Below are 24,743 nucleotides of genomic sequence, written 5' to 3'. Positions count from 1 at the left end.
AAAAAGGTGACAGTAAAAATGGACAAGGTGAAGAGGCTGTGCACAGGAAGACACATGACTTTACAAGAGATCTGATGAAAGAGATAAGGGACTTTCAAGATGACTCCAAGCTTCCAAAGTTCAGGAGAATACTAATACAATGGAAAAAATGGGAAATCTGGGAGACAGATTAGTAAAATTAAATGGAAATACTCTAAAGATGGTTGGAAATTAAAGACTAGAACTCACAAGTGAGAATGGGTATAAGAAATTTTAAATCAACATGGAGGTAAAAAAATTTTGAAGCAGCTGTATGATTAATCTCATAAGGAAAGTCACAGTTTCAAAGAGGAATTGGTCAACATAAATGATTAAAAAAATAAAAAATAAGAAAAAAAAATGAGAAAAATGAATTATTGGTGACCATCACCAAGTCGTGCTGCCTTCCTGTCCCTGCTGTAGTGAGAGGTGGCTTAAAAACACCTTCAAGTATACCACTCTTGCTTGATACATCTCTTTCCTGCTAACTTTTTGACTATGATTTTTGGCAGAAGAATAAATGATCTACAGCAGCTCAAAGAAACGCAAAGCAAAGTAAACTGGGCTCAGAGAGGCAGACTAAACTAGCCTGAAGGAAGAGCCTCGGGGATTCCTCTGAAGCACATTAGAGGCATTTTAAAACACCTAACACCGATCAATACTCCCCAACAAAATTAACCAAAACGAAACCTCCAATTAGAGCAGCAATTCTAGGGTTACACTGTCGTTTAAAATAATGAACTGGGACTTCCCTGGTGGCGCGGTGTTTAAGAATCTGCCTGCCAATGCAGGGGACACGGGTTCGAGCCCTGGTCCGGGAAAACCCTACATGCCGCGGAGCAACTAAGCCCGTGCGCCATAACCACTGAGCCTGCATTCTAGAGCCCACGAGCCACAACTACTGAGCCCGTGTGCCACAACTACTGAAGCCTGCACGCCTAGAGCCCGTGCTTCGCAACAAAAGAAGCCACCGCAATGAGAAGCCCATGCGCAGCAACAAAGACCTAACACAGCAAATAAAATAAAATAAAATAAAATAAAGAACTAAAATAGATAGCCTTAAAGTCTAGAAAGCAGGAAAACAATGCTTCCTGAGGTAGGAGCCTGCCTGGAATTTTCTCTCTGTACCACTGGAGAAGCTGTAGCACTGCTTTGCTCCTGAACTTAACACTGGGGCAGAACTGAGAGGCTCAGTAGCAGGGATCCTATATAAAAGAAAGTAAAAGCCCTACAAGCTAGGGAAGAAAGCAAAGGTTTTGTAAGCCAACTGAATGAACTGACTTTTTCACATGGCTATTTCCCTCCACATTCCATAGACTTTCCTTACTTATTTTGTTGCAAAATCTTGGTTTGTAGTTCACTTTTCAAAATGTTGCAAAGAAAGCCCACAATTCAGATGCTATGTTATGTTGCTCAACTGCCAAGCTTAAGCTGTGTTTGAGTACAGGTAGTTTTTTAAAAACAAAGCTTATTTTTCTAGTTATTTACCTGTTTTTAAAAAGGCCAATATGGAACTTTATTCTGGAGCTGCTATTAAAAGAACCATTTTAACTTTTCACAACTGATAACCATGAGTGTATTTCCCAACAAGAGAGTCCCCTTTTCCTGCTTATGTAACAGTTTTTCAGAACTCTGGCTACCTATATCTTCCTGGGCTATGATTAGAGGCTCCTTCCACCTTAAACATGATTTAAGTCTACAATGCTATGAAAAACATACAACTTCTTAGGCTTTAATTAATCATATGTATTCGTCTATCTTCAAATATCAGAAGATGCTAAAAAACAGCAAAAGCAAAAATAATTCTGTTTTCAAATGTTTAAAACCTCTGTGATCAGCAAATATGGCAAAATTTAATGTTATATCTTGATAGTTGATATATGGATTTACACTGTTATTCTCTGAGGAGAGAAAGTCTTTATTAGAAAGTACCAAGATTTGCCACTCCTCCTATGATTTAACATATAAAAGCTTAAAGAACTATTTTGCAAAAAATGATCTATTCACATTATTGAAAATGGGCTACCACATACACTTCCCAGTTTCCAAAAGTGACAGAGTATGTATGTCAACCTAGTCCATTACCTAACCTGATTTTTTCCTGACTAGAACACTGATCTGATGCAACTAGAGATTACCATACTAAGTGAAGTCAGAAAGAGAAAGACAAATACCATATGATATCACTTATACGTGGAATATAAAATATGACACAAATGAACCTATCTAAGAAACAGAATCATGGACATAGAGAACAGACTGGTGGTTGCCAAGGGAAACGGGGTTGGGGGAAGGATGGAGTGGGAGGTTGGGGTTAGCAGATGTAAGCTTTTATATACAGAATGGATAAACAAGGTCCTACTGTACAGCACAGAGAACTATATTCAAAATCCTATGATAAACCATAATGGAAAAGAATATTTTAAAAAAGAATGTGTGTGTGTGTGTGTGTGTGTGTGTGTGTGTATACGTATAACTGAATCACTTTGCTGTGGAGCAGTAATTAACACAACACTGTAAATCACCTACACTTCAATAAAATAAATTTAAAAAACAACACCAACCCACTGTATTCCTGGTTCAACTGTGTTTAATAAATGCAAGACATCTGTACACAAAAGTGGAGCCCATATCTTCTCATATGATCCTCATATCAAGCCCCATTTTTCAGATGAGAAAATCCTCAAAGTATCCTGTTCTTCTATTATCCATGATCACACCAAATAAAGGATGGTAGCAAAAGAATACAAGGAGATTACAAAAATAAAGTTGCTCAGCTAAACAAATTACTATTTTGCCTTAATAAAAAATAAAGCAAAATAATCAATAAAATAAAATCATTAAGAAAAGCAGGTCAATCTCTAAAGACCAAACATAACTTGGTAGCATCTGATTCAATGGTTCTTATCAGCCAAAAGCATGAACAGTTAAAAATCAGGGCTCTCAAACTGCTTCTTAAAAGCCTACCTTCATTCCTTCATGTTTAAAGTAAAACTTCCAAAATCCAATTTTGGGAAAAACATCTGAAAACAATTTCTGCAGTCTCACCATACTTTGTATATACTTTTATTGTATTGTTTCTTCATTGTTGTCAATTAATATCTGTAACCCTAAACTGGACTGGGAATTCTTTGCAGGAGGACTTAGTCTTCAGCCTTGAACCCTCAGAATCCAGCACCATGCCTGGAACAAAGCACTATAGTTTTACAATTAATGTATGTAGAATAAAGTGAATGAGGAGCTGCACATTTGAGAAAATCTTATTTTGTGTAGAAAATGTCTGTATAAAAATTTTCCCCTCCACACCACCAATCCCCTACCTTGTTGGGTTTCTTTCTTTTTTTTTTAACTCTTCCTGTAAGTAAAGAAGGATCTGAATACTTCCTTCCTTTCCACCCTTTCTGCCTCTAAGTCTCTCCACATTTTTACCCTGAAATGTAACATCTAAGAGTATTTTGCCTTCTATTATACATTTATGTATACATCTGTATCTCATACTAGGCTATAAATTATCTGAGAGTGGGGACCATGTGTTGGATAGTAATATACATCTTGGTCCATTTTTAGTAATCTCTCAAAATACAAAAATTTTGTTGAATTGATCTAGGTTACCTTTTCGGCCTGTGACATTTTCCCCCAGCTCTCTAGTAAGTTATTCTGGAGCATAGTTCCAAATCAGAACACTGAAATGATGCTATACAAAAAAAAAAAAAAAAAAAAAAAAAAGGTTGGAACTTCCCTGGTGGTGCAGTGGTTAAGAATCCGCCTGCCAATGCAGGCGACACGGGTTCGAGCCCTGGTCAAGGAAGATCCCACATGTTGCGGAGCAACTAAGCCCGTGCGCCACAACTACTGAGCCTGTGCTCTAGAGCCTGCGAGCCACAACTACTGAGCCCGCGTGCCACAACTACTGAAGCCCGGACGCCTAGAGCTCGTGCCCCACAATGAGAAGCCACTGCAATGAGAAGCAAGCGCACTGCAATGAGAAGCAAGCGCACTGCAAAGAAGAGTAGCGCCCGCTCGCCGCAACTAGAGAAAGCCCGCGTGCAGCAACGAAGACCCAACACATAAATAAATAAATTTATTTAAAAAAAAAAAAGCAAGAAAATTAATCCTAGGTCTGTTTTCTAAATGTATACATCATACTTCATACGATGAGAAAATCAAATGATTTCAGGCACTTAGTTGACACTAGCAGGCCAAAATGGCAACATAAACAACTCTTCAGGGATCAATTTCCTAGCAACTTCTACTAAACCTACAAAAGAGGGTCTCCTGCTGGGTATGGGGGCTGTGCACTTGTAGGCATGGAGAGAGAAAAGGCTGGGATGTGCCACTTGAGAGTACTTACAGCCTGATACACGAAAGTATTCACCTGAACTCTGGCCATAACTATGCACGCTGCCAAATCCAGCACTTTTACTGACTGCAATCAGTATGACTGCCTCATAGGAGAGATGATCAGGGTACTTTATAAACAAAGAAATATGAAAATATAAGGACCACTGTACAAATATTGGGAACAACCACTGATTTTTTTCTTTTAAAGTAAGGTCCATCTTCAGCTCTCCTCTGGTCAAATTCTATTACACCGAGTTCTAAAGGATAGTCCAAAAGATTCTGCCTTTTAGATTTTTGCTACAGCAAATAAAGCAACTCATCAAGTTTTAGGTCAATCTCTTGTCAACAGTATTTATGATCAAATTTCACTGAATTTTAAGCTAAATTCTTCTACCCATACACGTACATTTTGTATATTTTATATAAATTTAGTATTTTTACTAATTCAGGTTGCATCTCCTTTTGTGTGATTTTTAAAAATACTTTCAATCTACAGCATGACTATTACATGAACAAGGCCTCCAAATTATTAAAACCACACAGAATTTTTTGTCATAGCAATCTCTCACATCTCATTGTTTTATAATTTGTTTAAAAGCCTACATCTCTTTCAAACACATACACCAAACACATCCAGAATTACCATGCACAACAGAGAAGAGAGCAAATACTTTCCTTTGTTTATATTCTCACCAGAATCCTTATTTTAAACAAGGAGATAAAGTGATTCTTCCCACAGTCATTCAATAAAATGGAATATAATAAAGTCGTCACCAACCAGCTAACAATATCTAACAAAATTGATTTGAAGAGTTAATCAATGGTTAATGGAAGCCTTTGAGCTTCATTAGAGTATTAGCACAGCACTGAGCCTGGAAAAATGGTACGCATACAGACACATGCACATACATACATATATTTCAAACATACTTCTGATGTCTCTATTGAGAAATCCATTAACGTGAAGAAGTCTTAAGAAAGGCATCTTAAAAACCCATTTCAAATTTCATTTTATTTATTTTAGAGTAAGTTTCCATACAAATCTTAAGCTATACACAACTAAGCTACTTCTAACCCCAAATGTTAGAGTTCCTAAACAGGAATCCCAAACCAGAGTTCCTAAACAGTAATCCAATACAAAATTTAAATCCAGGAACTACCAGTGAGATTTTTCTGCAAAATTTCAACTGCTGAAAGGCAGTGAAGGGAAAAAAACTATGTTTTGTATGAAAATAAAAAAGCGAAGTGCTAGCAAATTAGTTAACTTAGTCAAACCTCACTGAGGAATAATCTAAGGTATACAGGGTAACAACTGAGTCAAGAAGGGAAGAAAGCTTTTCTCCAATAGAAAGCTACTTTAACAGAGCGGCAATTATTCTAAACCAGTATGTAAACTCCAACCGAGATTTTACTCTATTTTATAGACGCTCCACTATTATGTGACACCACTAATAACCAAACACTCAATTCCAAAGACAACCTGTTCAGGCTCAGCTGCCACTTTTATCTTGATAGAAAAGGTACCAGAAAACCAAATAAAACCATCGTTTGTTAAAACAAATATATTCAGAAGTGTATAGTAAATATAAAAATACATGGAAATGTTTAAGAAAACAAATTAGGTGAATTTTAAACATAAGCAGCAATATTTAGTATGAAAAATACATTTACCCATGTGACTACCACAGAACTAAATGCCACATTGTTATAATTAAAAACTGACAAATCTACAAACAGTGTTTAACCCAGAACAGAGAACTTTTTCCCAATTAAATAAATCCAAACAGAAAAAAACCCAAACCTCCTTTTTTTTTGGCCACGCCGTGCAGGCTTGCAGGATCTTAGTTCCCAGACCAGGGATCGAACCCGGGCCCAGGCAGTGAAAGCGCCGAGTCCTAACCACTGGACCACCAGGGAATTCCTGAAACCCAAACCTCGTTTCCCAAAAAATTCAACTTTGATATTGAGAACATTTTTCCATTGATCAAAATCCAGTAAACTCAATTACCAAAATAGCCTAAATCATCTCTCCAATCCCAGTCTCTTTACTCCTTTACTTTGCCCTTATAGAGCACACAGACTGATTTTTCCAAAACACGTATTTTGGTACAGCACCTTCACTCAAAAAACCTCAGTGTTACCCATGACCAGATCCTCCCAGTGCTTAAAGGACATCAAGTTCAAATTCCTTAGCCTGGTAACCAAGGCTCCAACCTTCGTTTCTGGCCTCCTCTTAGAACTCTCCTAGAGGAATCTTCTCCAGTCAAATCATTTTACCCACTGACTTCAGAATACCTCGTGCTTTCATAATTAACAAAATATTTTATTCTTCTTAAGATTAACACTGTGGAAAGCGAAGCAAAATTTTCTAAACATGTTTAGAAGCCGGTAAGAATGAAATGTAGTCAAACCTTATATATTTTAAGAGAGTAAGTTAATGTCTAGTTATCACCTAAAATAACTGAAAAGATTTGGTAAAGAACCAGACCCACATCTTCTCTCAAGATTTTAAGATACGCATATGGCAAGGCTTTCATTCAATTTTTGAATGAAAACTTAAGTGAAAAAACTAGTTCGGATAAGACAAGAGATTTTGGAAACCCTGGACAGTTTCTACATACTTGAACTTCCCTGATAATATTTATTCACCATGAGGACCCAAACTATTCTAAATTCTGCAGGCCAGTAAGCTACCACTACTTTTCCAGGGTAAGTATTCCCTAATTCACCCTACAAATGTTTAAAAAAATGTTTTTGAGTTGTTTTAGAGGAAAAATAACTTTATTTTCATAACCACAAATAATTGGTAAGTTTTGGCTGTTATCAGCACACCTCTGAGCACTGAAGATATCCTAAACTTAAGAAACAAAACTTTAATTTTCTCCAGAATATTAAATAGTTTAAAACTTAAACTAAACCACTGGATTAAAATTAACTAGAACATAATGGCATAAAGACAGTTCCCCAAATCCTAAATCCCTTTGCTAAGATATTTACTTTTGGGGACTTCCCTGGTGGCGCAGTGGATAAGACTCCATGCTCCCAATGCAGGAGGCCCGGGTTTGATCCCTGGTGAGGGAACTAGATCCCACATGCATGCCACAACTAAGGACCCTGCGAGCTGCAACTAAGGAGCCCGCCTGCCGCAACTAAGACCCAGCACAACCAAATAAATAAATAAATAAATAATAATTTTAAAAAAGATATTTACTCTTTGTAGGAACAATATCTGACATTTATGGAAGAAGGAAAACAAAATAAAAAGCCTCTTTCACAAAAAAGAAAACACCAAGACTTGGTTTAAAATTTTCAGAGGACAAAGTGTATATCAACTTGATACCTTACGGTAAATCAGTTTCTTACTGGAGACACTGACAACTACACAAAAAAGAGGGTGAGGCAGTATCTGAGATATCAGATCATCTACTGAATAATAGAGTCCTTAAACTAAGAGATCAGCAGCCTCTGGAGCTATGTAACAGCTATCAAAAGGATTATCCCCATGTATCTCATTAGCAAATCTACAGCAAAGGTAGAAAAAAAGAAAGGCAAGAATCAAAGTAGAACATAGAAGAAAGGAGTAGAGAGTCAAGGCAAGAGTTGGGAGTAAGGACAGAAAGAAGAGGAGAGAGCTAAATGTAAAAGACTAGGAAAAGGAGGGAAAAAAATCAACAAAAAGAGAGGAGGTGTTGTTGAGGTACATTTGCCTCAGGGACATTACTCCCAAAGGTAATATACCACTCCCAGTAAGTAACTGTCCCATAAGTTATTTTAAGAAAATTTTAGGAAAACCATTCTTAGGAAATCTGATTCCTGAGAAGATTTAAACCCAGAATCTATCTTTTTCTAAATGCTCTCAAACTGTATTCTTTTATTATATTTTATTACAATTACTGTAAATTATAAATTTTTATTTTTGAGTTTTAGCCAGAATCTGTTTGATAAGTTCTAAATCTAAGTTTAAATTAATACCTGATTTGTAATGCTCTCTAAAAGAATTGGTGAGGTGAATGGGCCTGGAGCTACTGGAAATACAGAAAGTATTTTAAGGAGAAGAACTTAGTAAAAACTCAAATTCTTCGAAGAAGAGTTAAAGAGTAGCCATTAATGGCAGAAGATATGAAATATTAATTAAGATTCTACTTTTGTTTGGTCTCTCCAAAACAAAAGGGTATTCCTAATTGGTTTGGGTATCCTCAGTAGGACTCACTGAGGGGATGTTAGTGAGAATTCTTTTAAGATGTTTGAACCTCTGAAAACAGTACTATAGGCTCCAATAATCTTTCAATGTCATAGGGAAGATTGTGTGACCTTAGAATCTCTTCATAGCCTTTTCTTATACCATTCTTTTGACTGGAGGGCTCAATAACTAAACAATAACAGGCACTTAAGTCTTTTCTTTTTGACTTCAGAATGTATTTTTATCTTTGTTCACCAGGAAAAGACCCTTTTCAAAACTGATCCACACCACGAAGGTTTTATCTGAAAGTATCTAACCATGAAGTAAATGGCATAATTTAGCCAGAATAATTTCTGAATCATTCTATCTCTAAATTCTGAATCAGAGTTATCCCTGAAAGGTTTGGTTCTTCGGGTTTGGCTTTCTGTGCATTTTCTCCAACTTTCCAGCTGCCTTACACAGCCATTATCCTTCTACCCTCATTCTTTACTTTCCTCCTATATGTACAGACACACACAAAAAGAATGTCAGTACCATTATGTATATATGCATGTATATTTATGTGTGTATACATGTACATGTGCACACACACAAAAATACACATGGCCAATATAAGAGTATAAACCAAAGACATAAAGAACATTGCAGAATAGGAATAAATTCATTTATTCTTATTTCTAAGATAAAACAAAACTGTGGTTAGTTACTACAACTCACCAGATGGTTCCTCAGGCTCACTTTCATTTTCTTCCTCAGGTGGGGCTTGAGGGGGTGGTGGGGGAAGCTTCTTTTCCTTCTCTGCTTTAGCATTTCTCTCTTCTTCTGAATAATACTCGTCTTCTGAGAGGTTGGCCAAACTTTCATCCATCTCTCTGTACTCTACCTATATGGAGATTATACCAGGGAAAGCTAAATACAATGGACATCTAAAGTCAGAAACTCAGTTTGGAACCATCAGTAAATATGAATTGTTTTCTAACTTCAATTTTTAAGGAAAATAAGCGAATAACAAGGAACAAGCTAGCTCATAATAGGTAACCATTAAAAACAAAATCTCTCATGAAATAATCTTGTGTCAGTTCAGATTTAGCCCAAACTGTAACTTTTACATCATAGTATTGAAATTCAAATCAATAACTCTGAGGCTCTCTACAAATAAAAATTAATTGTGTGTTTGTGTGTGCACCTATACGTATGTATATATCATGTTCACATACTGGAAGTTTCAACAAAAGACTAAACTAGCCCTCAGTCAGACAAAAATACAGTTAGCTAGAATAACAAGTCTGTCTAATGCCAATCTGTACTTCTAACTACTATTCCACAGGTAAATAGCAAAAGAATTCTAGAAACCAAATTGAGGAGTGGGGAGGGTGGGCAGGGAATAAAAGTTGCAAATGGCAACAGTCAAACTGAAACAATAAAAAGGTACATTTGCTTAAAACAAAAACAAAAACAAAACACTGGTGACCTAAGAGAGTTGAATGATGAGAGCAAAGAATCCTTATTACAACAAATTAAGGAATAAGTCATGTGGAAATGGAGACTACAAGCCTTACTACTAATTCACACAGGTTACAAAGGGGAAAACCAGGTAATAAGTAGAAAGAGGAAGCAGTCTTAATGAATGTTTTATTGGGGGGTAAAGCAACTTAGGATAGGGAAGATTATTATGGACCTCTTTGTTAAAATGTGTATTACAAACAGTCATCAACCTTGGAACACTGTCAAATCATCATTTTGACCCCCACCCTAACAAGGAAGCCCCAGAAACAACAGCTCTCTATTCTGGATTCAATGAAAAGATAAAATGAATAAAATAAAAAGTATTTATTGGAGGTGGAGACAGGGCAAAGACAACATGGCTTCCAAATATAATATATTAGATTTCTGAAATGCATCGTCCTGTGGATTACAGTGAATGTAATCTATTTTAACTTTCGAAATATCTTTGAAATCGCTCCAGATGGCTGGCTGCTATTATCTGTCTTCTTTTTTTTTTTAATGACATGACCACAGGATTTGGGTGGTGGGGGAGTAGGTAGCTAGGGGAGTTAAGAGTTTTACTGAAAACAGGGATTGGGTTAGAAAATGGAAACAATTATGGATAAATTGAATAGCTTTGACCTGTGCTCTAAGAATTTTATTTAACACATGAATAACTGTATTTATCTATCAAATTCTGAACTGAGAACATGGCACAATGGAGAAAATGATTATGAATGAGTATCTCTGCCCTTAATAAGCTGAAACTCTAGTTGCAAACAAAAAAACCTGATCAGGTAAACATCTCAGAGACTTTACAATAAAATCTCCCAAAAATGCAGATAACAAACTTTATCCTACTTGACTGAGATTAAACTGTTAGCAACAGACCTCAGGATAATGGGTAAAGCAGCAAGGAGGGAAAAAAGTTTCAAAGAGGGAGCTGGGTTAGAAAATGTAATACATGTTTACAGTATGCAGCTTCCTTTCACCTTTTACCCCTCAACAGTGCTTGATCCCTCCCTGTCCCAAAGATTCAGCCCTTTAATCCCCTGCCCATCAATCCTACCCATTCAATCAATAATCACTTAACAAGTGCCTACTGTGGAACTGTGCAATGTGCAAATTCTGAGACAAACACAAACAATAATATACGATCCTCTCTACTGAAGTAGTTCAGCTTTTGCCTAAGACACCATGCCCTTTGAAGGAAAAATGAATCCAAGATTAAAGTTAGGGAAGCACTGCATTCTTTATAGGCCCCCTCTAGGAGCGTCATAATACATGTTAAAAGTACTGAGAAGTTTCACAGCAAAAACAATCTTTTTTAATATTTTTTAATCCAATGTTTTGATGTAATAACTACTAACAAGGAATACACTTGGAAGAGGCTGGTCTAGAGTTCTTAGCTTTCAAGAAAAAAAGGAGATCAGCAAAATACCTAGAGATAGGAGTAAGAATATCTAAAGTAGTATTTAACAACAACAGAAAAAGAACTGTGTTCCACAGAACCCTTGGATTTTTGGGGGATTTCATTTATTAATTTTAAAATGTATTTTTAACATGAGTACTCGTATGTGTTAAACCAAACTATAACCCTTTAGAGATCACCAACACATTAAGTTGTACTACTTAGGTAACTCAATTTTGGGTAGACTGAAGAATAAAATTTCTTCTGCCATCTCTGTTCAACTGAGAGAGTGTCCTGAGATGGAAAGACAAGCTAAAAACAAGGAAACAACCTTCTGCACTACCACTACTTGTCAATCAGTACAATACTTCATAAACAAAATACAGAAATTATTGAGGCTGCAACTATTATGCTTAACCTCCACTCTCAAATTTGGCTCTACCAAAATAGCCTCATTGTCTCAAAGACTGACAACTAAAATAAATGTTATAAATTTAAACTTGATATAAAACAGGCAAGTAGTATTTTATTTTGGGATTATGCATAAAATTATATTTTGTAAAAATGGATTTCTCCACTTATGAAAAAGTTTAAAAACCATCTGAAAGACTCATACAAACTATAAAAAATAAAAATTATTCCCCTGAGAAAAAGAATGGATGCTATGAACATAAAGGAGTGGGAATCTTTTATCCCTAACTAAAATCCTCTGAGACTTCAGAGGTGCTACAACTACTTATAACCAAGTACAAAAAGGTGTCCCAACAGGCAGATGAGTCAGTAGGGTACTTGTTGTTACCTGTACACCCGTGACTCTCAAATTTATATCTCTAGTCTCTCCTATCTCTTCCACACCCTTGCTACAGTGATTCATTCACTTCCCAACCACCTTAAAGCTCCAGTCTTTTAACAGTTCTTCCTTGTAATTCACCTAGGGCACAACTGCCAGATTAATTTTCCAAATACACTGTACGTATTTCCAAATACATTCATTTTCCAAATGAATGCCAAAACTGTCAAACCAGCATATAAACTCTCTAGCTCTAACTAGTCAAATTTACCTCTAATCATTTTCTAACACACTAGTCAAAATCATCCCTAAACTCCCTAAAAGCTACTCCCACCTTTTCTGTAAATCCAATGCCTAAAATTCAAGGCCCACCTCCTCTGCAAATTACTCCCTAAGTCTTCCAAACTTACAAATGTATCTTTCCCTTCTCTAAATTCTCATAGCACTTATACTTCATAATCTAGTGCAATGCTGTCTGACAGAATTTTCTGTGATAATGGAAATGTTCTCTATCTGTGCTTCCAGTAAGGTAGCACTAGCCACCTGTGGCTATTGAGCACTTACCATGTGGCTATTTAGGATTAAATTAAAATTAAAAATTCAGTTCCCTCAATCTACTAGCCACATGGTGAGTGCTCAATAGCCATAGGTGGCTAGTGGCTACCATCCAGGACAGCACATATCTAGTATTTGGCTCTCTACAACCTAGATGCAACTCTACAACACTAATGATCCCTCCAACTTATCTTGCTCCTAGAAGAACCTCATTTCCAATTAAATTCATTTGCCCATTGTTCCCAACATTCAGTTGTCCACTCTGGACTCCCTGTTGCTTCTCAAACCACTTTCTATTATATTCCAAGCATTTTTCACTTCCTTTTCTTCCCTAGTAGTACTTAATCACTGGGTACCTACTTACTTATGCCAGACACTGCAATAAGCATTTTATTTACATTATATCTAAACCTAATAATGTTACAAGGTAGGATTTATTTTTCTGAGGAAATGGAATCACAGGAGGATGAGTTAACTCCAGAAGTCCATCCTTTTCCAGAACACTTTAAAAAATTCTCTCCTTTTCCAAGGCCCAGCTCAAGACCGCCATTCCTTAAGCTGTGTGGTGTTCCCAAAGTCTCAGCCCAATTTAACAATTTCAAACCTTAAATAGTTTGCCGTAATGTTAGCATAGATATTCAGAGGTGAATTTATTCTGAAACTAATGAAACTTAAGCCTCAAGGACCCTCAATTGCATGGACTCCTTCCAATACCCTGAACCTAATTTTGATTACATAATTATATATATATTTACTTATTTATATAATTATATACATGTTTATGCATATATAAATTGTTTTTAAAAGAGGGTCCCCCCCAGGGACTTCCCTGGCAGTCCAGTGGTTAAGACTTATTGCTTCCACTGCAGGGGGCATGGGTTCAATCCCTGGTCGGGGAACTAAGATACCATATGCTGCACAGTGTGGCCAAAAAAAAAAAAAAAAAAAAGTGTCCCCCCCCCCCCAAAATGAATAAGCTCCCAGGCTATAAAATATAGATATATCCCCTGCATAAACTCTTGAGACAAGGCCTTGAAGCAAGGTCTATCTACAGCAGACTCAGCTTCCATTTTACTCCTTTATGGATACTCTATCCCTTGAGGTCTGTTTCCTCTGGTTCCCAAGACTAGCTATGAATACGTAGGTCAGCTTCCCCAGTTCTTTACTTCCTAGTTGCTCACCAAATAAACACATAACCCATTTTTCTTTTGAGAGTTTCAGAGCTAATCACAAAGGAAAATTAAACACAGGAGAATTACAAAGAAATCTTATAGCAAGCCCCAAATTAATCTAGATTCAACACAATCCCAATCAGAATTTCAGCTGCCTTTTTGCAAAAACTGATAAACTGATCCTAAAATTTATATGGAAATGCAAGAGATACAGAATAACCAAAACAATCTTGAAAAAGAACAAAGCTGGAGAACTCACACTTCCTGATTTCAAAACATATTGCCAAGCTACAGTAATCAGGACAGTGTGGTACTGGCATAAGAACAGAAATATAGATCAATGGGATAGAATTGAGAGTGGAAAAATAAACCCTTACATTTATGGTCAATCAACAAGGGTGTCAATCATTCAAAGGGGAGAGAATAGTCTTCAACAAATTGTGTTGGGACAAGCGGATACACACATGCAAAAGAATGCCACGTACAAAAATTAACTCCAAAATGATCATAGACCTAAATGCAAGAGCTAAAACTATAAAACTCCTAGAAGAAAACATAGGAGTACATCTTTATGACACTGGATTAGGTAATGGTTTCTTAGATGGAACACTAGAAGCAAAAGGGACAAAAGAAAAAATAAACTGGAAATCAAAATTTAAAACTTTTGTAATCACCGTATATATAGAACTCTAACTACTCAACAATAAAAAGACAACACAATTTAAAGATGAGCCAAGGATATGAATAGACATTTCACCAAAAAAGATATACAAATGGCCAATAAGGACAAGAGAAGATACTCAATTCAACATCTTTAGCCTACATATTAAAACCACAATGAGACACCACTTCACACCCACTAGGATGGCTATAATAAAAAGACATTATCAAGTGTCAATAAGATTGGAGAAATCAGAACTCTCCAATATTGCTGGTGGGAATGTAAAATGATGTGGCTGCTATGGAAAACTGTTTGGCAGCTCCTCTATAAGTTAAACAGAGATACTATACCACCCAGCAATTCCACTCCTAGGTATCATACCTAAGAGAACCAAAAACATGTTCACACAAAAAACTGTACACAAATGTTCACAGCAGCATTATTCACAATAGCCAAAAAGTGGAGATGTCTATAAAATGATGAATGGATAAACAAAATGTGGTATATTTGTACACTGGGATATTAGTTGGCCAGTGAGCTATCAAGTACTGAATGGAAGTACTACAACATGGATGAACCCTGAAAACATGCTAAAGCCAGACACAAAAGGCCACATATTATATGGTTCCATTTACATAAAATGTCCAAAAAAGGCAAATCCACAGTGACAGAAAGATTAGTGAATGCCAGGGGCTGGAGCCAAGGACGAATGGAGAGTGCCTGCTAATGGTACAGGTGTCTTTTGGGGGTGATGAAAATATCCTACAATTGACTGTAGGATATTGTGCTGGTTGTACAACTTTGTGAATATGCTAATAATCACTGAATTACATACTCAAAAATGGTAAATTTTATGGTATGTGAATTATCTCAATAAACCTGTTTTAAAAAAAAATATATGAGGGACTTCCCTGGTGGCACAGTGGTTAATACTCCGTGCTCCCAATGCAGGGGACCTGGGTTGGATCCCTGCTCAGGGAATGAGATCCCACATGCATGCTGCAACTAAGAGTTCGCATGCCACAACTAAGGAGCCTGTGTGCTGCAACTAAGCAGCTGGCGAGCCACAACTAAGGAGCCCGTGTGCAGCAACTAAGAGACCCAGCAGGCAGGTATGCATGCATAAATAAATAAGAGACGCCTCGTTCTCTTAAAAAAAAAAAAACAAAAAACTGATCATCTGGTTTCTGGCCAAATTTTCTATTGAAATAGTCAAATCAAAACCCAACTGGGCTTCTGCCCTCTATTTCATTTCAGAGAGATGGGAGTTGCCAACCTATGCGTTGGTTAAACCGCCCCCCCACACACACACAAAGACTTCCCTCCTTTATACTTGGAGCAGAGTATTCTTGGAGAGAGATCTCTCAAAACTGGGCAATTCAATCTGAGGGCTCTCAATCTGGGCAACACTCAAGAAGCTCCTCATACACACTGACTTGGTATATCCACTTAAATTATACAGAGATAGAAAACTTGTAATATGCATAAATTACATAATTTAAAATATTTAGTTACTTAAAATTATATGTACATATACTTCCAGCTTTTTCAACTGTACCATGAAATCTCCAGAAAAGGGCCAAGTCTAAAGTCTGTGCCCTAGTACTGCCCCAGTGCCCTGCTCACTGTTGGTGTCACATGTGGTCCTTTGTTTCAGAGGCTGATGACACCTTATCACACTGTAAGTGTAGGGCTTACATTCCAGTTCCACCACTTACTTAGCTTTGCGACTCTGGGCAAGTTGCTTAAACTGTGTGCCTCAGCTTACTCATTCCTGAAATGGGGCTAGCAAAACCTGCCAGTTGGTGTTTAGCAAAAATAAAAAGTTGGTGACGCTTTGAACACAGCATCTGGCACCCAGAGATGTGAGTCTGTATATACTGTCCTGTGACAAAGCCTTTTCTTGCCGTATATTTACACCTTGACTAACTGATATTAACCCTCTTAATCAGCTTCCTCACTTGTAAAACTCTACATCAAAAGATCGTTGACAAGATAAAAGGACAAAGAGCAAAACTCTCTAGCACACAGCAAAGGGCTCCAAAAAAAAAAAAGTTCCTTTTTTTCGGTCTTCAAGGCTAAGGCAATTTCTTTAGCATCACCCTACAGCTTCAACGTGCTCCCGGCCGAAACACATAAATATTGCTGAGCAGCTTCCAGACACATCTGTGGACAAACAAATGATATATGTCTCCAGCAAGGCCAACCATAACTCCACGTCAGGGAGCCATTTTTCCCAGTCAAGAAAATGAAAAGGTGTACGAGATGTAAATGAGTAAAATACCCCTCCCCGAGATCCCCCTTTCCCAGGACGGCCCGGTCACGGCATGAAGACGCATTCACCACAGGCAAAGACCTTCCCTTCTCCCACCTCACCCAGCCAGCTAGTGGGGAGGTGGGTGGAGGTCGGTGACTGGGGAGGTCGGGGGGGCATGGGGCTCAAGGTCCAAGACCGGGGCTCGCGGGGGTGGGGGGTAATGCGGGCTGGACAACCTCGGGGAAGCTTGGCACCGGGATTTGCAGTTCGAGGGCGGGGGTCGGGCCTCACCTTCGCTCGCTTGCGCCGACTGGTCCGTCGCCCCTCCGGAGTCTCCGCGATTCCCGTTTCCATGGGGGTCGCAGACCCAGGCACGACGGTAGGCCCAGCTTGAGGCCCGGCGGACCCCGGCGGCTCAGCCAGGCCCCCGGGGGGCGAGGCCCGCGGGGGCTCCTTCTTGCGGGGAGTGCGCTCCCCGGCCGCCCCCGGCCCGGCTTCGGCAGGGCCGGACAGGCCCGCGGGCGGCGCGGCCACCTCAGAGCCGTTCTCCGAGCCGCCAGCTGCCCCGGCACCGGCCTCCGACCCGGCCGCCGCCGCCGCTGCCGCCGCCGCCGCCGCCGCGGCTGCTGCCTTCTTCCCAGACAACATCTCGGGCCGCCTGGCTGCGGACGGCCGTAAGGGCCGCTCGGTCTGTCGGTCCGTGAGTCCGGAGTCGCCTCGCTTCACTTCACACAGTCCGCGCGCTGCCAACCGCCGTCGCGTATGCACGCGCTAAGCGCGCTCCGCGCGCTCCCGCCGCGCCCGAACAATAAAGCCGGAGACGCCCACGGCCCCGCCCTCCCCGCTGCCATAGAGCGGCGTCCTCGAGGCTAGAGCGGCGCCATAGCAAATTGCACGAAGCTTTCCTAGAGCGTCTCCTTAGCCTTCGGGGTCGGTCCCAGCACGGTCCCCATTCTAGGACTTCTGGGCCAGACTGTACCTCCGAGAGCAACCATTTCCTCCAGGGACTTGCGTGTATTCATAAATTCATTCGTTCATTCACTCATTCATTCATTCACTCATTCATTCATTCACCTACTCATTCGTCAGTTCAACCAATATTTATTAATGCTTACTACGTGACAAGGGTTTAATTATGAAGTTCTTGCTCTCAAAGAGTTTACAGGGGAAAACACTGATATGTAACTGGTAGATCATCGTATTTACTATTCATAATTGTCCTGCTTCGACTGGGGAAATCTTGGAGAGCAAATGAGTTTCGAGGTAATAAAATGGACAAAAGTTAGGAAATCCAGATATGAGTCCAAACGGGATTGCCATCGCCTCCGGGGCTTTGTTCATGCTCTGTCTTCTGTCTGGACCCCCTCCCCATTTGCACTTCCTCACTCGCACCTCCTCCCACTCCTATGCTCCCATCCCCACATACATGACAGCCTTCCACTCCAGGTTAATTCTTTCTAATGTCGCTGATGGTGGTGGCGGTTTATTCTTTTAATACCTCCAAGAATCCTTCACTGACCCAACACTGGAACAGGCCTTGTGTTCTTCAAGCTTATTTCCTCTAGGACACAGAGCTGTAATCGCTTTTTTACAAGTTTGTGTCTTCAAAGTATAATTCTCAAAAAATACTTCCATTTATACGTGAAGTTCAAGAACTGGTAAAACCAATTTCTAGTGATAGAATCCAATCAGTGGTTGCCTGGGATGAGGGTGGGGGTTGACTTCAAAAGAGCTGGAAAGGACTTGCTGGGGGTGATGGAAATGTTTTCTATCTTGACTGGGGCGTGTATACATTAGTCAATACTCATTGAACTACACACGTAAAATAGGTGTATTTTATTTTATGTCGATTTTACATCAAAGAAGTTGATTTTTTTTTTTTAACTAAGCTAACAGAAAAAAAGAGACAATTAAGTTCAGGAAAACTAAAAGCTATGCCAGAAAGAAAGTGTAATCATAATACAGCACACAGTTCAGCTGTGAACTACACTGACATGTCTATAGTAACATAAGCAATGAATATTGTTTTAACCAAAGGGATAGAATTATATGGGGAGAATGGAGGAAAGAGAAAGTTTGTGGAGGAGAGGCGTGAGAGGGATTTACAGAAGAGGGGACAAAGTGGGAATGGAAGCGGTTCTACATCGGAGCTAAATGCCCAGATTCCATCATGAAAAGATAGTATATAATTTCAAAACTGAGAAATTCAGAAATAACAGTATAAGCATACTACTCAGATATATCAAGATAAATACCAGGAGAAATAGCTAAAAGAGTTGAAATTGGTTGTTTGAGTTGTAGAATGTGAGGGTAGGAAGGGATGAGATAAGAGATGGAAACTTGTTTGTTTTAAACCCTGTAGTTCTATCTGACTCGCTTGCATGCTTAGTAGTTTGATAAAATTTTAAATTAGATTTAAAAAATATGCATATCCTTTTTTTTTTTTAAATAGAGACTGAATTTTTTTTTTAAACAATCACTTTTGTTATTTATTTATTTATTCATTTATTTATGGCTGTGTTGGGTCTTCGTTTCTGTGTGAGGGCTTTCTCTAGTTGCGGCAAGCAGGGGCCACTCCTCATCGCGGTGCGCGGGCCTCTCACTACTGCAGCCTCTCCTGTTGTGGAGCACAGGCTCCAGACTCGCAGGCTCAGTAATTGTGGCTCATGGGCCTAGTTGCTCCGCGGCATGTGGGATCTTCCCAGACCAGGGCTCGAACCCGTGTTCCCTGCACTAGCAGGCAGACTCTCAACCACTGCGCCACCAGGGAAGCCCTATGCATATCCTTTGACCCAGCAATTCCACTTTCAGGAAAACATTCTAGTGAAAAGTTTAAGTATGTGTACAAAGATTTAACTTTAAAGTGTTGGGCTTCCCTGGTGGTGCAGTGGTTAAGAATCCGCCTGCCAATGCAGGGGACATGGGTTCAAGCCCTGGTGTGGAAAGATCCCACATGCCGCGGAGCAACTAAGCCCGTGTGCCACAACTACCGAGCTTGTGCTCTAGAACTCGCGAGCCACAACTACTGAGCCCATGTGCCACAACTATTGAAGCCTGCACGCCTAGAGCCTGTGCTCTGCAACAAGAGAAGCCACCTTAAGGAGAGGCCTGTGCACCGCAACGAAGAGTAGCCTCCTCCGCTCGCTACCACTAAAAAGAAAGACCTCATGCAGCGACGAAGACCCAAGGCAGCCAAAACTAAATAAATAAATAGATAAATAAATTTATTTTTTAAAAAAGTATTTATCTCAGGTTCCTAAGGCCCAACAAGTGGCAACTAATTGAATATATTAGAATAACATAATCATTAAAATTTACATTTGAACATAAAGAACTCCCATACAAAATAGTGAGCACATGTCAAAGATTTATTTAATTCATTCTTTGTTTTTTTAACTTTAAAAAAAATTAATGGGCTTCCCTGGTGGCGCAGTGGTTGAGAATCTGCCTGCCAATGCAGGGGACACGGGTTCGAGCCCTGGTCTGGGAAGATCCCACATGCCACGGAGCAACTGGGCCCGTGAGCCACAGTTACTGAGCCTGCGCGTCTGGAGCCTGTGCTCCGCAACAGGAGAGGCCACGATAGTGAGAGGCCCGTGCACCGCGATGAAGAGTGGTCCCCGCTTGCCACAACTAGAGAAAGCCCTCGCACAGAAACGAAGACCCAACACGGCAATCAATCAATCAATCAATAAATAAATAAGAATGTGAATTTCTTTAAAAAAAAGAAAAAAAAAAAAGAAAAAGAAATGGCTAGTCTAAAAATACCAGCTTTTCAGACAAGGAAATGTGGATCTAGAAAATTAAAAAAAAAAAAAAATTAATTTATTTATTTTTGGCTGTGTTGAGTGTTGTTGCTGCACACGGGCTTTCTCTAGTTGCAGCGCAAGGGCTACTCTTCATTGCGGTGGCCTCTCTTGTTGCGGAGCACGGGCTCTAGGCACCCGGGCTTCAGCAGTTGTGGCACGTGGGCTCAGTAGTTGTGGCTTGTGAGCTCTAGAGAGCAGGCTCAGTAGTTGTGGCGCACGGGCTTAGTTGCTCCACGGCATGTGGGATCTTCCCAGACCAGGGCTCAAACCTGTGTCCCCTGCATTGGCAGGTGGATTCTTAACTACTGCACCACCAAGGAAGTCCTTTAACTCATTCTTGAGAGAACAGCAGGATGATAAAGATGGTTCAAAGGAAACTATGAGAAACTGATAATATAGTCAATGGTCAGTGGAACACAGAATGTTGGAATAAGACTGCAAAGTTGAATAAGACAAAAAATAATGTCCTACAAGGCCATAAAACCGTAAACTTTGAGGTTATCTTTTCTGTCAGACAGAATTTGTTTGCATCTATTTGCAAACAAAAATCATTTGCAACTTATCCATTTTTTTCCCAGAAATAACTAATTCATTAAAAAATTTTAATTTAATTCATTTTAAATTAATTTTTAAAATTGTAGTAAAATACATATAGCATAAAATTTACCATCTTAACCATTTTTAAGTGTACAGTTCACTAGTGTTAAGTCCGTTCACATGGTTCTGCAAACAATCCGCTCACATGGTTCTGCAAACAATCTCAAGAACTCTTTTCATCTTGTAAAACTCTGTACCCACTAGACGACAACTCATCATTCGCCTCTGCTCCCAGCCCCTGCCAACCACCATTCTACTTTCTGTCTCTACAAATCTGGCCCCACTAGATAGCTCATATAAGTGAATCAAATGGCTTTTGCTTTTTGCTTATTTCACTTGGCATAATGTCGTCAAAGTTCATCCATGTTGTAACGTGTCAGAATTTCCTTCCTTTTTAAGGCTAATCCCACTGTATGTATATACAACATTTCGCTTATCCATTTATCTGTTGATGGATTTTGGGGTTGCTTCCACCTTTTGGCTATTGTGAATAATACTGCTATGAACATGGGTGTACAAATATCTCTTCAAGACACTGCTTTCAATTTTGGGGATATACCCAAGTGAAATTGGTGGAGCAACTTTTCCATCTGACTTTACAGAGTCAGGACCCTAATCAGTATTAAATATTAAACTCAATAAAATTTCCTTCCCCTAAAGCATCAGGTGACAAACAAGTGGGCCAGTTAGACAATATCCTAATATGACTGTGAACGAGCTTGCAGAAATCTTTTTGCCTTATTTCCAAGTTTTGGATAATTTTTCTTTGCTGTCTCCCTCTCTACAAGGGTAGAGGCTCTGTACTGCTGGCCATTTTATCCCCAGCGACTAGGCCCAGAAGTACTGTTGAATGACTGAGGTATCATGAAAGCCTACATCACTTGGCTGTTGTGAGGATGTCATGAGATGATGCTTGTGAACTGCCTGTCAAAGTCTGGCACATAGTGGCTGCTTAAGATCTAGGAGTAGTTAATATCATTGTTATGCGGCAGCTGGGGGTGGGGCCCGGTTATGACTCAGAGGAGGGGGCAGGCATGACTCCTGTCATGGAGGGCAACTGTCCTAGATAGGAGACAGGCAGGGCCTTGGGGCCTGGGTGCTTCCAAGCCATAATGCTGGGGGAGCTAATATCTCTTTTTAGGAATCTCCACGGGACACTTGCTTCCTCAGGCACCATAGGAATGTTGATGGCTTGGCTGATCAGCTATAAGCCAGCCTTGTTTGGGTTCCTATTCCTTCTGCTGTTGCTTAGCAACTGGCTGGTCAAGTATGAACTCAAGCTCACGCCCCCAGAGCCCCAGCAGGTGAGCAAGAGGGACCTTAGCTTCAGCTGAGGGTGATGGGATAGTCACAGCTAGATTGGGGGGTGGGAAGACAGGGAAGGTGTCAGGACAATGCGGCAAGACTAAGGAATCCGACTCTGGTCTAAGACCTTGCTCTGCAGTTCCCTCTTGGGTGATAGAGGACAAAGCACTTCCTTCACAAAGTTTCAGTTGCCTCAGCTGAAGAATAGGGCCCATCCCAGACTCTTCTACTTCATGTTTGATGACAACATGCTTTGACAACAGTAACAACTGCTTTAAAGTGGGAAAAATTAAAATGGATAAATTGAAAAACATGTATAACATAGATAAATCTCTAAAACTGAATAATGAAGACAGCAGAAATGTACCTAGATTATGACATCTTTTATGTAAAGTTAAAAAACATGCAAAACAATATCCTGCCTTGTTTATGGATGCCTATGTATAGTGAAAGTACATTAAGGCAGGATTTCTCAGCCTCTGCACGATTGACATTTGGGGCTGGATAAGTCTTTGTGACGAGAGACTGTACTGTGCAATGCTGGATTTTTGGCAGCATCTCTAGCCTCTACCCACAAGGTGCCAATAGCACTCCTCACCCCTCTTGTGGCAACCAAAAATTTCTCCATACATTGCCAAATGTCCCCAGGGGAGGGCAACATAGCCTCCCACTGAGAACTGGTATAAAGTGGTATAAAGAAATGCAAGGAAAAAATAAATACCACATTCAGTATTGCAGTTGAGATAAGGTTCAGGGAGGAAGGGGAACAATCTAGGAGCAGAATACACAGAGGACTTCAGTTACTGTTGTGATATTTTAGGGATCATGGGTATTTGTTGTAATATTTACTTTTTTTGCATGTCTGAAATATTTAATTCTTAAATGGTTTTAAAGGCTACGAATTTGTAGCTGAATCCTAAAAAAAAAAAAATTGTGTCCTTACCAACTGCATGCAGTGGTGGGGGAGGGAGCAGATAAAGATGACAGAGATAAGAGCATTTCATGAGACCACTGAGACTTGGAGATTTTATGAGGCCTGACTAAACTCTCAAAGAGGCATGTTGAGAAAAGCACAAGCTCTGGAGACACATACATCTGGGTTAAGGGTTTTAAGTCCTCGGTGGGTGCAGATTAGTGGGTCATTTCACTTATTCCTGTGAACCAAAGGCAGCTCTGGATCCTGGGAGTTTGGGGGCTTTCATGCAGGCTGGGTGAGGCTGAGAAAGGGACCTTCCCTCACTGGGCCCCATTCTCTCACCCACAAGATGTGGCAAAGAGGCTCTCCTTAGATGCTGGTCGTGAAATTGATTAAGATGATTGTAACTCAGCTGGCATGGGAAAGGATTATCACTATTAACCAACTTTTCCTCTTTTCGTGGTGATGGGGAGTTTAGGAAGAGAAGACAAAGACTTGCGAAGCCAAACCCAAGAGCAACTGCCTGAACACAAAAGAAGTGGAGAGGCTGCACACCTGCTTTGCCCTCCAGAACAAGATCCTTGAACGGCTTATGTTCAGTGAAATGAAGCTGAAGGTCTTAGAAAATCAGATGTTCATCGTATGGAATAGAATGAATCACCACAAGCGGTCAAGCCGACAGCGGACTTTTCCAGCAGGGGAACACAGAATGAGGAGACGGGAGTCTATGTTCTCCATCATCTCTGACTGCACTTCCAATTCCCCCTAACGAGGTCCCAGAGACTGCGGTGGGCTAGCCTCTTCTGTTGTTACCTTTCCTCAGTAAAGCCCAATCAGAGCCTATTGAATTTTCTTAGTAAATCACACTGGAGAGGATTAGAGGCTGAAATTTGTTGCCTCTTGAAAAGAAGTTTGTACTCAACAGGTCAGCCGCATAGCACACTATGACACAACCTGATGGGAGCTCTTGAACCCAGCCCTTCCTCTCTTTCAGTTGGACCACCTTGACCCTGGTCCAGGGCCCTCTACCTATTCACCTTGAGTCTTTCAACAGCCTCCCCAGTGCTGTCCCAGCCTCCAGTCTCCCCCTCCCCCTGCACTCAGAGGCCACAGCAAGCCCTGCCAAGCGCAGCTCTGAGCATGATCATTGCCTATTCTGGAGTCAACGCCTTGCTGTGATCGACAGAATAAAAGCCACACTCCTCACCATGGTGTTCAGGCCCCCCATGATCTGACCCCCTTCCCA

General features: G+C 40.0%; 2 protein-coding genes across 3 annotated transcripts in view; one reads left to right on the top strand and one right to left on the bottom strand.

Moving 5' to 3' along the window:
• Positions 1–17,678, bottom strand: part of KDM1A (lysine demethylase 1A) — a 63,882-nt gene extending 46,204 nt beyond the window's left edge. For both annotated transcript variants that reach the window (XM_057532805.1, XM_007175093.3), the window contains exons 1-2: positions 17,162–17,678; positions 9,257–9,422 (exon numbers count right to left, since the gene is read on the bottom strand). In XM_057532805.1, coding sequence (XP_057388788.1) covers positions 9,257–9,422; positions 17,162–17,518 — 523 coding nt within the window. In that variant the 5' untranslated portion in view covers positions 17,519–17,678. The remainder of the gene's footprint in view (positions 1–9,256; positions 9,423–17,161) is intronic.
• Positions 17,679–22,388: 4,710 nt separating this feature from the next.
• TEX46 (testis expressed 46) lies at positions 22,389–24,266 on the top strand. The gene is made up of 2 exons (XM_007175177.1): positions 22,389–22,580; positions 24,069–24,266. Exons 1-2 carry the CDS (start codon positions 22,389–22,391, stop codon positions 24,264–24,266), a joined length of 390 nt encoding a protein of 129 aa, XP_007175239.1.
• Positions 24,267–24,743: the final 477 nt, after the last annotated feature.

This window comes from Balaenoptera acutorostrata, chromosome 1, assembly GCF_949987535.1.
Source record: "Balaenoptera acutorostrata chromosome 1, mBalAcu1.1, whole genome shotgun sequence".
Lineage (NCBI taxonomy): Eukaryota > Metazoa > Chordata > Mammalia > Artiodactyla > Balaenopteridae > Balaenoptera > Balaenoptera acutorostrata.
This window is presented reverse-complemented; position numbering and strand designations above follow the sequence as displayed.